General features: G+C 35.4%; 1 protein-coding gene across 1 annotated transcript; it reads left to right on the forward strand.

Annotated features, from left to right (window-relative positions):
• Positions 1-6,259: 6,259 nt before the first annotated feature.
• On the forward strand, positions 6,260-19,061 carry LOC112057081 (UDP-glucosyltransferase 2; the record flags this gene model as incomplete). Its single annotated transcript, XM_052888446.1, is given in 9 exon segments — positions 6,260-6,295; positions 7,557-7,712; positions 8,413-8,497; positions 8,966-9,158; positions 9,973-10,170; positions 10,570-10,789; positions 16,778-16,997; positions 17,674-17,893; positions 18,732-19,061. Coding segments are annotated over 8 exon segments (1,569 nt in total). The 3' UTR covers positions 19,012-19,061.
• Positions 19,062-19,527: the final 466 nt, after the last annotated feature.

Consider the following 19,527-nt stretch of genomic DNA (forward strand, 5'->3'; position numbering starts at 1 on the left):
AATTGGCATAACAGAAATAGCGTAGATCGTTCATGGTTTTCACGGCAATTATAGACAGATTTCGCATTACTAACTAAATCGTCATCACCTCTTATGATAGAATTAAACTTCACTTTACCTAGTGTCTTTAATTAACCACAAAACGAGAAAACAGATTCTCAATCAATTAAAATCTCTAGACTTCTAGAGTCATCCGCCACAGTCATGTACTACTCTCATTTAACGTGAATATGTCTACACTCAATAGTAACAAAACATGAACATTTTTCTACAGCTCCTCGAGACAACACTCTTCTCACCACGGCTCTCACAGCCGAACGAGCAATCGCAATTGCTCACGCACATCCATCACATGGATTGCGACTTCATCCATCACATAGATCACACGCATTTCACGGCCGATAGTCTACTCGAGTTGCTATTGATCATCTCACATCATGATCATCACTTACATCATTAACAACGCTTACTTCAAGTGGTACATGACCTATTGGCATCTTCCTCCAAAGCGCGAAAATTCTCATGGAAGTCTTTGAGAGTTCGGCTGGAACTACCTGCTATGCTTTTAAGCTCGTAACGACCGTTAATTAAAACTTCTGTAATTACGAAGGACCCTAAATTTCCTATCAAATTTAGTTTTATTTTCCTTTCAAATCAAAACTAACTAAACGCAAACACTAAAATAGCTTTGTCATTATTATTGAAATAAATACCTCTCTACATTCTATGTCGCTTGTCGAATAATAAATTAAGCGATCTCCAATTAAGTTTTTTGTGATACCATTTTTTATTGAATCAAAAATAGTGATGTGACAAAGTGAACGAACATGACTCACTCAATATGTTCTGAACCAAATTAGTAACAGTTACATCTGTTATTTATTGAGAAATTTCTCAGTCTATGGCTTAATAATAAACGTAAAACCTATTTTGAGTCACAGTGATGAAAATAAAATTATTCTAAGACCTTATTAAATTTGACTAATAACTGAGACAAATACAATTAAATCAATGCTTAGAATTTCATTATAAATTTCATTGCTCTAAATTTTCAAAGCCGAAGTAGTGGTACTCTTAGAGACTAGGGCAAATAGGTAAGAATTGGTCAATTAAATAATTTACACAATTTTTCTTTCAACCGTCTATCACAAAGCGTTATGATAAATTCATAATTCTGTTCAAAATTCCTCTTTGAGAGCGAAAGAACTGAGGCACTATTATTTACCTATACAGAACAGGATATCACTAAGACAATAAATATGGTATCATTATTTTACAAAGTGACATTAGCATCTGTCAGAAAATTCGCAGGATTAACGGTTTGTCTAATTAACGTTTAATTTTGCTTATAATATCAAAAGCTGTAAGTCTTGCTACGCACTTATCAAAATCTCTAATCTCAAAGAAAATCAACAGTCAAGGTTTGATGTTAGTATGCAATACTCTAACTCACAATCATATGGTTACTTCAATCCAGTAACCAAAATTCACAAAACGTTGCCTCCATCCAGCAACTTACACTCGTAAGATTACTTCAATCCGGTAACCAAAATTCACAAAACGTTGCCTCCATCCGGCAACTCATCGGGTGACCTCTATCCGGTACCCAGAAACCCACAAGGCGTTGCCTCCATCAGACAACTCATTGGGATACCTCCACTTGGTACCCAGATATCCACACGGCGTTGCCTCCATCAGACAACTCATTGGGCTACCTCCACCTGGTACCCAGATATCCACAACGACTACCTGCATTTCCAAGCCATTTAGCTTGAACATGCAGGCTATCTGAGCGACTTGCATACTACGTCATACCACCCCCTCGTCATTGTTCGAAAGTCGACGTCCTTGTCATTAAAATTGTCACAATCAGGCATTTTGCGTAAGCGATCGTGTACGTATTTCTAAGTACGGTTAGAGTTGAAGGCTTTTAAAATCGTAACGGAAATGTATTGTTTCGAATTGTAATACTTCTGCAACTTTGAAAGGTCTTCTATACTTAGGATCGAGTTTAGTTCGGTTTCGTTCTTGCCGCTTAAATTGCCCGTAACGTTGACGATTCAGAAAATCATCGAGTATACCGTGAACTAGGATTTCTACTGCGTGATTACATTTCAGGGGTTTGCACTTCATAGATGCATACACGCGTACCCTGTGCCTAAAACTTACACTGTGTTACAAAAATATTGAATACCTTACTAAAATAGAACTCAATAAAAAGTATAATCGATTATAATCAAATTGAAATTTCATATCACTGATAATAATGTACAGTATTTTAGTACCTTTACACTTTAACAACGACTAACGTTGATCCTAAGAGGCACTCTAATTAGTATGTGAATTGCGTTCAAAGAATAATGCATACCCTGAGGTAAAGTTCTGTGCTCGCCACTGTATCAGATATTATAGTAATCTGAGATAAAACTTGAACCTACAAACTTAACGACTACGTGTTGTAATTTTCCAGCAAGTCTACGTTAGTCTAGAAATACAGTCTTTAACTACAATCAACAGTGACCTCATCACACCGCATACGTCCACTCGTTTCGTTCTGCTAGATTTGGCAGTAAGTTGAGTGCTACTCTTGAGTGTTGAGTTCTGAAGTCGGAACTGTCCTTTGACTGTCGCACGAACGGCTGTAACATTCAAAAGATTTGGGTACAACTAAACTTAACACAAACATGGAATTTCGTAGATATGAGAGCTGAGGCATAACTATAAAGGCAATAGTTTCAAGCGTATCAAGTCGAGACGAAATACGGACCATACCTTCTCATCATCTAAGCTTAGAATGTTACGAGAGCGTCGATCCACGAAACGCGGACTTTCAATCGTCTACTTCCAATGTCGAAAATGTCGAAATGTCACGAAAATGTCGGCCCACTCGGTCGAATCAATTAATTACATACACCATTTATTCGTATTGTCAGTCAAACAACAAACCATTATGTAAAATTTACTCATTATGTTCGGAGGCAATAAGGGTGCCAGAACTTCCAGGTATAATGCGATAATCCAACACAAACTCCATAATGCTATATCATCATAATCATCATCCAATATCATCCTAAGATACTATCTCAATCTCAGCGTTGACCAAAAATTGTCACTTTCTCGGCCTCATCTACATTATTCATAAAAGAACTCGCTACATCTGCCTGCATGATACCAGCGAAGCCGATAAGCACTATCAAAAAGTAAGAAAACAAAATCACCGGATAATTTGATCAGCAGCTTGTAGCTTACACATGTGAACCTCTGCTGTGACCGTCACTACTTCGCTACCAGTCTGCGTCAGCTGATGCTACTAAACCAGGTAATCCGCACACGTAGTTCAAGTTGCTGCTTTGTTTCTTTTTTATCAGACTCTGAACGTCTGATTAAATTGGCAATCCAACACTTAGCTCCTATTATACTACAGTGGTTCACATGAAAGAAAAAGAACAAGTTATTAAAGCGAGAGAGAAACATTTCCTCAAATTCTACTCTCTACATATTAGGAAAAACAATCTGTGAAAACCACGTTGCGGCTGAGCCTTTCATAGCCTTACTAAGCATAAGAATAAGTTTACTCCCCTGGACATCACGATCCGACAACCAAAATAAATCCGTTGTTCCGTTAGCCAAGCTCAAGTCCGTGTCTGCATCTTTCGCCTGACAGTTGGGTACACTGGTCTTGTCCTTAGTAGGCGGCGGATTGTAAAGCGCTTTTACGAAGAGTCACTTGGTATTTTGCTGTGCCCCGACTATAGCCTGCCAACCAGCTTTACTGACAGATTCACGTGGGTCGCAGGATCCGTTTCCACTTCTGATTTCGAAGGACTGAATATGTATGGGTCAGCTATGATGGAATCTTGGAAATAATATTGCCAGTAAATAGCAAAATAATCACTTTAATGTAATCACAAAATTATTTAACAATAACAATTAATTAACAATAATAAATTGGATGGAAACGCGGTAAGTTTTATGCCATGAGGCCGTTCGTCCCATTTTTCTTATGACAGTTCTAATTTTTCATTCCATATTCCATATTCTTTTTCTTCTTTTAAAAACGTCCACTGACATCTCAACTGGCCATGTTACACATGTACAGGCCTTCATGGCATAAACCTCACCCAAGTGCAGTACTTGACGTTTCCTACTATCTAATCTCCGACATATATATATATATATATATATATTATTATGAGTGTAAAAATTATCCATCGTCATTTTGATAGAGGTGAATGAACACAATATTATTGCTGAGTGCACTAAAGTGGGATTAGGTTATAAAGATAATGATGTCAATTGTGATCATGAAAGTGTATAGTGATGAAGATATTACCATAGATAATAAATATGCGATCATTTTGATATTAATAAACTTATCTTTGAACAAAAATATCCTAATAACTGTACAAAGCATCAGCAAAGTACTCTTGTATGGAGTATTATATGTATAGTAGTTTTATTTTACTAGTATCCACTAAACATTTTTCTATAGTATGTGTAATAATAATCAATATATTGTCACTTGTCACTTGAATTAAAACAACAAGTAGATGATTATTATTATTTGTAGCTATAAATAATTTTGCAATCATTTCACACATTTTTGTTATCGAAAATCACCGTTTGTTTCTCTTTCAGTACTTAATGTATCACTTTTAGGCGTCGTGCAAACGTAGTCACTTTTATTAAATCATATATTTCCAGAAGTTTGGAAGTCTCTACCAAAAGGCCTATGAGTGAAGCCTCAGGTGCGGCGCAGTAGCAGAAAGTGTGCATGCGGTGCGGCGCCGAAGCGCACCGTGTGGCATATAATATATATACTATATAAAACTGGTCGAATTCTATACATTAATTCGCAATTTGAGATTTTACTTATGCCATTTGTAACAACAGACGTTAGCGTGGCATAACGGACGACAGCGCCATCTAGAATCTATACTTAAAATACGAATTCTGTACATTGAAGATATTTTGAAAATTTTTGTCGGGGGCCATTATATAATCGATACTGAGGCTAAAATTATTTTTTTTCGATTTTTTGTTTGTCTCTCTGTCTGTCCGTGTTTTTTTGTTATTCGGGCATCACGCTGAAACTACTGAATGAATTCATATGAAACTTGGCACAGTTTAAGACCATAATACGGAAAAGGTTATAGGATACTTTTTATTGCGTAAATAAAATGAGAAAGGGGTCAAATAGGGTTAGAAAGTTTGTATGGAAAGTCCTTCATTTTTAGAGTTACAGTGTTAATGTTCATAAATCATGAAAAAAAATACGAAATATAATGTAATTCAAAAATTTTTAAAATTTAACCCCTAAAGTGGTTAAATAGTTGAAAGTTTACATTGATTTCCACGCGGACGAAGTTGCGGGCATCCGCTAGTCATTGATTTATATTGATATCCAGGCCGCCGCAACCACACCGCACCGTATAACTTCTCCCTCAGTCCTGCAGTGGATGTCCAGATTAAATCCAACCAATGGTGGCGCTCTTTCATTGCTTTGGGAAAGAGCCATAAGCGACTGGGAGTACGCCATCGTCATTGAGCGAAATTTTGAGAGATATACACGAGACATTAGATATGTCGTTAGTCCCATGCTATCTATATGTCTATGGTTCATCCAAAAATAGACTCGTTCAAATTCTAAATTTTAAAGTCATTTATTTCAAGATGCTTCAGTTTACAAGCACTTTTAAAACATCACTATTTGTAAAGATTCTACGAGTACCACCGGTTCGGAAGGCAGTTTCTGGTTCGTAATGAAGTAACCTAAATTGCTATGTTTATCATCATCATCATCATCATCATCATCATCATCATCATTAATAGCCTATTGTAGTCCAATAATAGTCTTTTTATAATACTCTTGCATGGACTTCCGAATAAAAAGGTCTCGACCCGCCAGCATCCAGCCGCTCCCTGCAACCGGCCTAATGTCCTCGGTCCACCTAGTGGCAGGTCGACCAACACGCTTTGTGGTGCGGGGTCGCAATTCCAGCACCTTGGGACCTCCGTCCACCCGCTACGTTTATGCGTCGCCTTATTTTATCTCCATTTATCAGAAGCAAAATGTTCATTCATATTCATTTTGCGGACAATCGACACCAGTCCATTGTAATGTATCTATTTACAAAGTATTTAAAGTACTTATGTAGTATTGAGTAAAATACATTTTACTGAGCATTAATAAAAAAACAAAAAGTTGTTGTTATTAATTAGAATGTTGTGTGTTACATCCTTTTAACAAGTTTTCATCCGACTTCAAAAAAGGAGGAGATTCTCAATTCGACGCGTATGTTTTTTTTTTTTTAATTTTTTTATGAAATGTTTGGTACCTCATACCTTCGTCATTATTTAACCAATTTTGAAAATTCTCTTTTTGTTTGAAAGACTATACTATCCAGATTGGTCTCGTTTAATTGTCATGAAAATCTGATTAGTAAATTTGTGTTAAAATAATACGTTAATAATGTTAAATAACTGAAATACATCTTTGAAGTTGGTTCCATTATTCTGTTAAAAAGATTATATATGAATGAAGACAATTTCAATTAAAGAAAATACTAGTCACAATAGAGTAATAAAGTGAGTATAAGATCAAAATAGTAACAGTAACTTATTTACTAGAATAGTCATTTAGGCAAAGTCGCAAAGAGGTCTAGACCGTGAGTGCGTGTATTGTAATTAATTAATGAATCGCTTTAACGAAGAACCTGCTGACTTAAAATTCATTTCTTTATTTCGGTAAGTAACTGTTTATAGTAATCTACTCGTACTATGTCTCAAATTCGTATCTTCACTTAATTTTTTAGGGTTCCGTAGTCCACAAGGAACCTTTATAGTTTCGCCATGTCAAAATGATGCAATGATGCAAAAAATATCTGAACGCGAAAACGTAGCGAAAAAAAAAACAATCTTTCTTTTTAAATAAATTTTGTAATACGCAATTTTTGTAAAAGCTTAAAAAAATTTGTGATTATTTAATTTAGCGAGTGAAAATTTAACTCCGATTGAATTAAAACAATAAGTAATTGACAGTGAATTGGACTTTTTATACTCACGTCTTGTATTTTTACGCTATTGAGGTGAAAAGTTGCATTTATCACACGAGAGCAAAGTATTTGTCTCTTGTGCTTTTGTATCTCTTACTACGCTCAGGATTCTAACCTAGAATCACTCGCTACGCTCGTGATTCAATTATGGAATCCTTCGCTTGTTCGGGATTCAAACTCGGCAAACAAATACAAACTTTGCTCACTTGATGAAGAAATAACTGTTTTATAATTTCTTCTAAAACTAAGAAATATATCAACATAAAAATGTTCTTTTCGAGTATAGTAAAACACTCGTATCAAATATCTTAAATGAATTTTAAAACTTCTATCTCCTACCGGTTAAGTTGAAATATTACAATGTGAATGGTAAAGCGTATTTCTAAATTCAGATGGCGGTCTCTTAAAATGGCAACCTCGTGATTTTTAATTACCCCCACTAACGGGTATCAAATTAATAAGTCACTATAAATTATATTTCATTGATATTTATTGTTACAGAAAATGTGGCAACCAGTGCTATTTGTATTAGCAATTCTTAGTGCAGTTTGTATGTCAGAAGCCTATAGAATTTTACTTACAGTAGCGACCCCCAGTAAAAGCCACGGCATTTTGGCTGAAGGACTCATTAGGCATTTAACCGAAGCTGGCCATGAGGTAATGAGTCATCATCATCATCATCATCATCATCATCTTAACAGCCGATGGACGTCCGCTGCAGGACATAGGCCTTTTGAGCCGCCTGCATTCAACGAGTCGCGAAACTGAAGTGGCCGACCAAAAAGGCTCATAGCGGGCGTGGAGCGAGCTATGCTTGGAGTTTCTCTGCGTGATCGATTTAGAAATGAGGAGATCCGCAGAAGAACCAAAGTTACTGACATAGCTCAGCGAGTCGCAAAGCTGAAGTGGAAATGAGCAGCCCATAAACAGCACATGTGTATTTTACTTTACATAACGGCACATGTGCGTAATGACATACATTACAATATTGAAATTGTTGAAATGCAACAAGCAAATGTGTTATAAAAGATATTATGAGGTAATAAAGAATATTACATAGTTACAATCATACAAGATACGCGCGAAAAACATAACCCTACCCATGCAGCCGGGTAAAAAATCTAAATTTATCTTTATTATTCTATATTTATGTCTTAGAGGAAATCAATCATTATTATCAATCATAATGATTGATTCTCCTATAAGCTAGCGTTTGATAAAAACCATTTACCTTATCATCATAAATATTTTCATGTAATTAAAATTTTACTAAATTCCTATCTATTATCATAATGATCGGATTCTAGAGTTATAAATAGGATAATAATTAAATAATTACTTACATATTTTTTTACAGATTACGTACATATTCTGCATTCCACCAGAGAAGCCTTTGCCAGGTGTAAAACTAATCGATGTTAGTGACAACATGGTCCTTCCAGGTACGTTAACTGAATATTTTTTGTTTCATAGGGTTAATTCCCATTAACATAGAACTGTTTTGATAAGTAATATCGTCTTGTGCTTCGTATAGATGACGCCACTACCGCACGGCCTCCGTGGCGCAGTGGTGCGCGCGGTGGACTTACAAGACGGAGGTCTTGGGTTCGATCCCCAGCTGGACCGATTGAAGTTTTCTTAATTGGTCTAGGTCTGGCTAGTGGGAGGCTTCGGCCGTGGCTAGTTACCACCCTACCGACTAAGACGTACTGCCAAGCGATTTAGCGTTCCGGTACGATGTCGAAAGGGGTGTGGATTTTCATCCTCCTCCTAACAAGTTAGCCCGCTTCCATCTTAGATTGCATCATCACTTATTATCAGGTGAGATTGTAGTCAAGGGTTAACTTATAGAGAATAAAAAAAAAATGTGAAAGTAGAGGGTTCTTTTCATATTTTGTTGTATCTTGCAGTCAATATAATAAACCTGAAGAATATATTGGACAAAACATCTGATTTAAGTGAAGCGACTGGGTTTGTCCCATTAATTTTAGAACAATCCAAACGTACCATAGAGCATCCAAATGTTCAAAAACTGATTAAAGATACAAGCCAACAGTTCGACGTCGTTATTATGGAGTTTTTGTATAATACTTTATACGCTGGGTAAGTAAGTATTAAGGTAGGTCTAAGTATGGTAGGAGCAGTGTAGGGGTAGGGTAGGAGCAGGGTAGGGGTAGGGTCGGGGTAGTGCAGGGTAGGGATAGAGAAGAAGTGCACATCTGCAAAGCGAAGCTTGAAGCCGCTAGTATTTTTATAACTTTATTTGTATACATTTTGTTTTCCGGGCTAATCTTTCAAACGGCCAGATCAATTTTAATGAAACTTTCACTGGGAGTTATCTACTTATTCTATTAAAATCGGTTCAACCGTAAACTAAAGATTAGCTTGGAACAGACATAAAGATAATAATCTATACTAATATTATAAATGCGAAAATAACTCTGTCTGTCTGTCTGTTAGCTTTTCACGGCTAAACGGCTGAACCGATCAAGATGAATTTTGGTATGATCGTAAATGGGACCTTGGAGCAAAACATAGGATACTATTTGACCCTAAAATAAAAATAGAAGGGGGTGAAATAGGGGTTGAACGTTTGTATGGAAAGTCCATTACTTTTAATTGTCATATTATAAATGCGAAAGTTTGTATGGATGTTTGTTACTCTTAAACGCCGAAACTTCTTAACCGATTTCGTTGAAATTTGGAAAGGAAGTAGAAATAACTCTGGTCTAACACATAACTTACTTTTTATCCCGGAAAAGTCCATGATTCCCGAGGGATTTGTGAAAAACTAAATTTCACGCGGATGAAGTCGCGGGCGTCTGCTAGTTTAAAATAAAATTAGGTTCGGCGGTTTAACCCGCTTATTTTCCGTTTGTTTGTTCTTTGTTTGATGAAAACATTTAATATGTTGCAGGTTTTCGGGACTTTACGACTGCCCCCTTATCTGGTTCTCCCCAACGAACCCCTGTTCCAGTTTATTTGAGCTAATAGACGAGCCAACCAACCCTGCATATAGTGTCGGGATATGGTCAACCAACGTTCCACCCATGAGCTTCACACAACGATTTGAAGAGTTGATCAGTTATTTGAACAACAAACTTATACGAATATTGTACGTATTTACTACGTGATGACATTTATTTAACCAATAAAAAAAACCTATAACCCGACTACGTAAAAAAATAAATTTTAAAACCTTTAATCCGACTACGTAAAAAGGGGTGTAAAAAGAACAAAACAAGAAAATGTTTTATACCAAACACGTAATAATTATCTCAATTTTTTTTTCGAGTTTAGAATCCTGGAGTTTTCCGTTATATATTTTTTTTATATTACGAATCTTTTGACACCTCATTCGTTAAAATCAATTCAGTAGTAGATACATACGTACCTACATGGACTGCCAAAATCATTTCCTTTTGGCTTCGCCGTAGTCGGGTAAAAACCGGCCAAGCGCGAGTCGGACTCTGGCACGAAGTTTTCCTTACCATTTTAAAACATTAAATTTCAGCTGGTCATCAAGATTCGACAATGAGGAATACGAGAAACATTTTGCACCGCTAATACGCGAGAGAAGAAACATCGCACCTTCATTTGAAACTTTAGCGTACAACGGATCTCTAGTCCTGAGCAACTCACACCCGTCTATGAGTGGGGCTGTGAGAGCGCCTCAGAACTTTATATCTATCGGAGGGTTTCATATTGACCGGAATGTTAAACCATTAACACAGGTAGAATATTTTTACTTTATTTAAATTTTTCTTTAGTTTATTTGCATATGAAACTTTATTTTTCTTGTGTACAATATTGTTACAAGTTCCTCGATTACAGGTGGTTATGATTTATGTTATTGTGGAAGGGAGGTATCAGTGTTGGTATATAAGAGGTTATTTGATGACTTGAGCTCAGTTGCTCTAGGCAGCGTAGACACCGTCACGCGTGCACGTTTGTGCGAGTTTCAAATTCATCACTATATCTCTCTGTCTAACAAGATACTTTATAATGAGAAAGATAGAGGTGATAGTAGAGGAGCCGAAGAGGGGATTTTTGCAGTTACTCGAGCGCGGCAGATAAACATAAGGGACTATACCTTACACTTTGTTGAGTACCTCCACCGAGTATAAGCCCTTTATATTGGTGGGTACGTTTAGGGCAACCAAAAAAAAACCAACTTCATAAAGACTCTAGAGAGATGGTGCTGCTATCCATTGTAAACATTAGCTCCGCGTACTTTAATCACGAAAAATAGTTTAAGCAGTTGTTTTGGTAGTTTAAAGACGTAAAAGTGTTAAGTGAAGTGCAAATGCTTAGTGACATTGTTGGCAAAGTGTTATAATATGGACAAGTTCCTTATTTTGTGCCCGAACTTAACAACAATACAATTTGAAAAACTGTAATTATAGCGTAAATTTAAGGATAGTTTACTGATCAGAAGTTATCTCTATTGACTATTTGGCCTATTAAACAATCTACATTGTGAAAAATTAGAAGTTCTTAGCTTTTACTTGTTGTGATACCGTTATTATAATTATTTAAATGACTTTTCATTAGATAAACAAAGAACAACCAATCAGTCACGAGCAAAGAATGAAAATATATAGACATCTGACGGTGATTACATAAACTATATCAACAGTTTATATCAACAGACTTGACTGATGATCGGGACATCACATAATTCATACAAGTGATAACAGATGGCAGCTTGTTGCTTGCTATGAAATCAATAGCTACTAACATTTCAACAAAATGAAGTAATTGATGCTGGCCGAGTGGCTGAGTGACCGACTCTCGCAGCCATATAAACTACCCAGGACCGAGTTCGAAACCTGACACCGACGAATATTCACTTTTACGTTTTAAATATATTTAGTAATTAATTATTAATATCCAGCGATGGATTTGGATAATATTACTTTCAGAAAAATTCACAGATCCACGTCACTCTGTGATGTCTCAAACATGGATACTTCAATATTCGAAACAACCACGATGGGTACTAATGACGAAACCACTACTAATCTAAACGAAATTATACATAAATTAAATGTTGAACTGGAAAATGCCCGACATCAAATTAATAAGCTAAATGCAGAAAACGAATTATTGAAACGAGACGTTGAGGAGTATAAAAGGACCAAAGAAGCATCCAAAAGTGAAATTCGAAAATCATCGACGATTGGTAAAAAAAGAAGTAGAAGGAACTCTGCACCTTTAACATCACCCAGTCAACCATCACCTAAGCGAATGAAATCCGTATCAGCACCGTTCCCTCACCAGTCTACACATATTTTGGAAGATGTAAATAATATCTCGGAATTACCCGGGCCGCCGATAAGTACCGATATACCAATACATAAGCGGCGGATAATAGTCTTGGGCGACCAACAAGGCATCTGACATCTGCCGCCAACTACAAGAATTAGTAGGGGACAAATTTACGGTTACTAGTTTCTGGAAACCAAATGCTAAAGTATGTCATATAATTAATACTTATAGGTCAGAAATTAAACTCTTGACAAAGGAGGACTATGTCATTTTCCTGGGTGGAATGAATGACAGCAGTCCTCATGAATTTAAATCCAGTATCTGCCAATGGCTTTGCAATATAAATAATACAAATATAATAGTCAGCGAAATTCCGTTTAATAAATATCTTAACGAAAAATGCTTAAATTACGAACTTAAATTTTTATGCAGCATGCAAAATAATTCCGTTTTTGTAGATATGGACTATGCACGGACAATACCCAAGAGAAATTACTTCGCGACTCACGTATGCCGGTCTTTACTAAAGGAATTATTACGCATAGACTATGAATTAAGATGGCAAAACCACAGGCGGAGGCTAAGCGCGACAACTAAAAAATCCTTTACTGACACATGTACACAGACGACTTTAATTAATATTGACAATACTAGAACTTCTGACGAAAACAGTAACCTAAAATATTTTGTTAACGCATGCACACAGACGGACCATATTAACACAAACAATATCGATATTGATAACACTCAACACACTACTCGGGAAAACTCAAGTTCATCATTATTTTTTCGAGACCAATGAACATATGCTTCTGCATCAAAATAAAGCAGGCATTTTAAATAAGTTAGACGTATTTGAAATCACTATACAGAATTTTATGAAAACTAACAACTTAAAAAATATTAATATTATATGTTTGACGGAAACATTCATTAAAAGGGGATCCGAAAATAATTTAAAACTAAAAAATTACCAAGTAGCATCGCAGTTCACGAGAACTACTCAAAAAAGAGGTGGAGTATGTATTCTTCTGAGTAATGAACTAGAGTATGAGCCACTACCACAAAATATTTATAAGCACGTAAAGCCACTTGAATGCGATTTCGAGTATTGCGGGGTAATAATTACATCCCTCAGCCTGACATTAATATGCATTTATCGGACACCAACATCTGACGTTAGTATATTTTTTGAATCATTGGAGACACTCTTAATTAAAATAAATATTAAATTACACAAGAATATTATTTTATGTGGTGATTGGAACATAAATGTGTTAAATAAAAATAAATTCTCAGAACGGCTGTTCTCTATATTGTCGAATTTCAATTTAACTAATCATATTACAAAGCCTACAAGAAAATTATCTTGCATTGATTTAATAGTAAGTAATATATCCAATCAACCGGTACACGGGTCCGTCCACTATCTTGCTCTGTCAGATCACGAGACTGCTCAAACCCTAACATTCAAGAGTCTGACAAACAAAAACAAAAATTCACTTAAACCAGTCACTAAATTCTGGTTTGAAAAGAGACGCGACTTTTCTAAAAGTAACAAATCAAAATTTAAGCAATGTATATCTGCACTGTCATTTAATGATGTTCTGCTAGAGTCTGACACTAATACAGCATTTGACACGTTCCATGAACTACTTACTCTGTTTTATGATCTTTGCTTTCCTACAATCACAGTTAAAATGGTTAGTAAAGAAATAAAAAATAATTGGATTTCTAAAGGGATAAGACGATCGTGTATTAATAAAAGAATTCTTTATCTAAGATATAGACATGCACCTTCAAACAAGCGTCTTAATAAAAAAAAATACTCAATATACTCAAAATTACTAAAAAAATGCATTGAAAAATCTCAATCAATATCGAATAGTAACTACATTTCAAGATCAAAAAATAAAAGTAAAGCCGCTTGGAACATTATAAATTCAAAGGTACATGAATCAGAAGTCGAGAAAGAAATAAAACAAATAATCACCCCTGACAACATAATACACACAAATCCAACCTCAATCGCTAATGTATTCAATGAATATTTTATTAGCGTTAGTAAAAAATATCCTTCAGCTTCTTTTAATAACCCTACAAAACCTAACATCATTAGTAATAACACCAACACTTTCTTCTTTCATCCTGTAAACGAGTATGACGTGCGGAAAACTATTATAGAACTGAAAAATTCCAAGTCAACGGGTTATGATGGCTTGAATACTGAAGTTATTAAACTATGTGCTGATTATTTGACGACTCCGTTAAGCCACATCATAAACACTTCTTTCTTGAATGGTATATTCCCCAATAAATTGAAGTATTCTATAGTAAAACCCATATTTAAAAAAGGCGATAAAAATAATATTAGTAATTACAGACCCATAACACTAGTCCCTATCTTGTCTAAAATATTCGAAAAAATAGTGTGTAACAAGATAACTGCTTTTTTAGAGAGTAATAAAATATTAAAATCACAGCAATATGGTTTTAGGAGAAATAGGAGTACAACATTGGCGTGTTTCGCACTAAATAAAACTATAACAGAAGGGTTAAATGAAAAAATGAACATGGCTTCAGTATTCCTTGATATGTCGAAAGCTTTCGACTTAGTTTGTCACAAGACACTACTGAGAAAGTTGGAACGTTATGGGGTAAGAGGAAAAGGGCTCCAGTGGCTAACAAGCTACTTAGGCCAGCGTGAGCAATGTGTCGAAATCCAACAAACTTTAAATAGTCATTGTAAAAGGTTTTGTTGCTGCTATAGTAATCTAAACCCTTACGGTGTACCTCAAGGGAGTGTCTTAGGACCGCTATTATTTATAATTTATATCAACGATTTACCAGAACACATCCCTCATGACTGCATTCTATACGCAGATGATACTACAATTACAATTAAATGCAAAGACAAAAACATGCTTCAAAACGAAATTAACACCACATTACAGAAAACTAAGGATTGGCTGGACGCTAATAACCTATCAGTTAATACAACAAAAACTAAATGTGTTCAATTTCTGACCTACAATAGTACTCCATCAAATCTATGTATTGTATATGATCAAATGCCAATAGAAGAAGTAGATACTGTATCATTCCTCGGCCTCTTATTAGACAAACACTGTAATTGGAAAGACCATGTGGACAAACTATGTATAAAATTAGACCGATTCACCTATGTCCTGAGACGGCTTAGTCGAACCTCAAATTTAAAGACTGCCTTACTAGCGTATCATGGTTATGTATCGTCCATACTGCAATATGGATTAATCTTGTGGGGCAATTCAGTAGATGCTAATCGAGCATTTATACGTCAGAAAGCATGTATTCGGTCTATGTACGGAGCGCACTTTTTGGATAGCTGCAAACCTTTATTTAAAAAACTTGAAATTCTTCCATTACCTAGTCAGTACATATATCAAATGCTTCTTTTTGTAAAAAGAAACCCTAGTCTATTCTCTATTCACACCAACAACGCAAATCTGAGAACATGCCGCAAAAATAAATTGGTTAGACCTCCCACAAGATTGACAATATATGCCAAGAGTTCTTTTTGTATGGCAATAAAAATATATAATAAACTTCCTCATAGTCTAAAAGAGATGCCCTGGTCAATATTTAAATGTAAAATTTATAAATTATTATTAAAAAAAAGTTATTATGACATTCAAGATTATTTTATGGACATGGACATTTTCTAACTTATTATTTTCTAATTGTGACATTGTATTAATTTAGATTCTTTTTTTTCTTCATTCAAATGTATTTAATTATTTAAGATTATTCATACACCAGTTATGGTAAAATGTATAAAGGCTCAATTGTATAATATGTACCATCATGTTAAACCTACATTTTCATGAATAAAATATCATTCATTCATTCATTCATACTCAACAAGCACGTCAGATTAAGATAAGGTAGGTGAGTTGATAGCTAAAAACTGCACATTTCGAAAATCTGACGATTTCAGCGTAACGTAATGGAATGGGAGGGTTTCAAAGTTACAAAATTAAACCCTTATGTTTTAGTGCTCGAGGTACGAGTGCGATTAATTTTTTACTTATTTTTAAGGAAATAATCTCCTAATTAATCGCTAAAATTTTTTTACAATTTCAGTAAGCCAAAGTAATAAAAATTGTTTTTAAAGTCTGTAGTTTTTTTTCCACCGCTTAAAGCGGAAAAAGTAAATAACCATTTATTCTTCCTATAATTTAATCTACCAAATGTAATCGGTCTCAATGACGCTCGAGTAACTGCAAATTTAGCATCCCGGGCTCCCCTACTATGATTTCTAAACTCCCATTTGCTAGATGAACAAAAGATTGTTACAGAATAGCACTGTAGATCCTGAGCAACTCACATGCGTATATGCCAATTACCTCCTCTACCAGGACCTCAACATCGGGGAACCTGACACCAATATCAATCAATTATACTTACAGGAATTCCAAAAACTTATGGATGACGCAAAGTACGGCGTCATCTACTTCAGTATGGGTTCCAATTTTAGAAGCAAGGATTTGCCGAGCGAAATAAAAAGAGACTTGTTGAATATGTTCGGAAAACTGAAGCAAACAGTTGTATGGAAGTTCGAAGAGGATTTGCCAGACCGACCCAGCAATGTTCACATTGTACCGTGGGCTCCACAACAAAGTATATTAGGTAATTTTATAGAAAATTTGGAATCATAAAGGATTTTTTACTTCTCACTAGTTATATATTACAAGTAGGGAAGCTATTTTGATTACACACTGTTTTCCGAAAATCGAGTTTTTCGAGTTGAGACTGTAGAAAGCTATTTTTGCCGTGTGTGTGTAATACTTATTACTCTCAAAACTCTCATAACTTTAGAATGATTCAACCAATTTGTACCTTTGAAGTGAGTTTGAGTGAGTAGATTTTGAAAAATATCTTGTATTTTTCAAAATTTCAAAAATTTTATATTTTGATTGGCAGTCCCAGCGCGTAAAAAGAGGTAGCACATTTTGAAATTTTCATAGAGTGGTTTTTATTAAGAGGACTATTTTATTGGATTTTTTAAAGATCAAAAAGAGATTGTCGCATTGCTTTGGCGACGCAGCGAATGTTGTTTGTCTGAATTAATTTTTATGTCAAATTATTAAGAAATAGAAATAAGAAATGTTCATTGGAAAATACTCAGTATCCTAGTATATATATTGTATATATACCTAGTATACAATAGTATAATATACTCAGCACTGTTTATAATGACGCGAGTATAAAGTGGGCGGATAATTGTGCCTCTGAGTACATTATTATTAAATTAAGTAAGCCCGTGTCTTAAGGGCCAGTGATCATGCACGCTTTCTGTTTACAGCACATAAGAACTGTATCATATTCATCACTCACGGTGGTCTCCTGTCAACAACTGAAACAATACATTATGGTGTGCCCATCATAGGGGTACCAGTGTTTTATGATCAGTTCGTAAACGTTGGAAGAGCCGTCAGTATGGGTTTCGCGAAGAGAGTCGATTTGACCTACGAGTTTGCCAAAGATCTGGAGTTAGCGATCCAGGATATACTTGGTAACCCTAAGTAAGTTAGCATAGTTCTTAAACATTACAAAACAAGGTGTCTGCGATAGTCAGATATCCCGCATTTTATGGCGAAAGTATGTCTGCCCACGCTATTCTCCTTCTTCTTTCCTTCCATATCGCAGCTTGATCTATTGATCTATTCGTTATCAACCCATATTCGGTTCACTTGTGAGCTCGAGTCTCCTCTCATAATTAGAGGGGTTAATCCCAGAGTCGGCCTGTTCATACGGCGAACGGAGCCGCTCCAGGCGCCAAATCCTAGAGAGCGCCTAAATGATAATCCTTCTCAACCGTAGACTGTACTGCGACTGATATTCAATTGGTCACCTCAGAGGATGGTCGAGATGTTCGCGTTCCATTCTTATTTTACACTCATAATTTCATAGGTATCTACATATTATTAGGAACAAAGAGGAGAGGCGCCATAATTGGATCTCGCTCCATTTTAAAATTTACTTCGGGCCGGCGCTGGTTAAGCCAATATTCCACCACGCTAGCCCAATGCGGATTGGCAGACTTCACACAGAAAATTAAGAAATTCTCTGGTATGCAGGTTTAATCACGATGTTTTCCTTCACCGTTTGAGACACGTGATATTTAGTTTCTTAAAACTCACACAACTGGAAAGTTGGAGGTGCATGCCCCGGATTGGATTTGAACCCACACCCTCCGGAATCGGAGGCAGAGGTCATGAAGGAAAAATCCATGGTTTCTGAAGGATTTCTAAAAAACTAAATTTCATGCGGACCGAAGTCGCGGGCGTCTACTAGTATTTAGATATCATGACATTTTTTATGAAATAGGTGGAAGTTAATAAACAATTTTTGTTATTCTAGATACACCACAAAAGTGCACGAATTATCAGAAATATACCACGACAGGACAGTTCCTCCAGGAAAAGAGTTGGTCCACTGGGTAGAACACGTCATCAAAACGCGAGGCGCACCGCATTTACGCTCTCCTGGGTTTATGATACCCTGGTATCAGAAGTTGTATCTAGATCTTGTCCTGGTCGTATTAATAATAGTTTTATTATTAAAGTATACTTTCGGGCTTTTGTTATATAAACTTAAAAAGACTAATTCGGTAAGAAGTCGAAAAGAGAAAAATAAATGACACTAAACGGTTGCCATAATTTAGTAATTATTAAATAAAAAAATAAACAAACAATATCACAAATTAAACGAAATCATAAAAATTAGAATGCAACCAGAGGGCCTAGTGGCAGTTTGATACTGTTACTATCGAGTTAACGTAAACGCGAATTTCTAAGGAATTGAAACAGCGCCATCTAGTGGCATTACTGCACAACTGTTTCAATTCCATATAAATTCGCGTTTACGTTAACTCGATAGTAACTGTATTTATTGAAAACTCCCACTAGGCACACTGTTCTAATTCAATTTATTTGCAATAAACATACAGTTAAATATATTTTATACAATTGTTTTGCTACATGACATGTAAACATTTCAAAGTATTTATTTTAAGTATATTATATTTTAAAATATTAATTTAAGATATCATAAGATTCATTACTATAATGATAGTCTTATAGATTAGGTAATTAATAATTTCAAACAACTCTTTCACAGAGTAAAAACATTTGTCAACCAACCAATTATACAATTG

The sequence above is a fragment of the Bicyclus anynana genome, chromosome 22 (assembly GCF_947172395.1).
Source record: "Bicyclus anynana chromosome 22, ilBicAnyn1.1, whole genome shotgun sequence".
Lineage (NCBI taxonomy): Eukaryota > Metazoa > Arthropoda > Insecta > Lepidoptera > Nymphalidae > Bicyclus > Bicyclus anynana.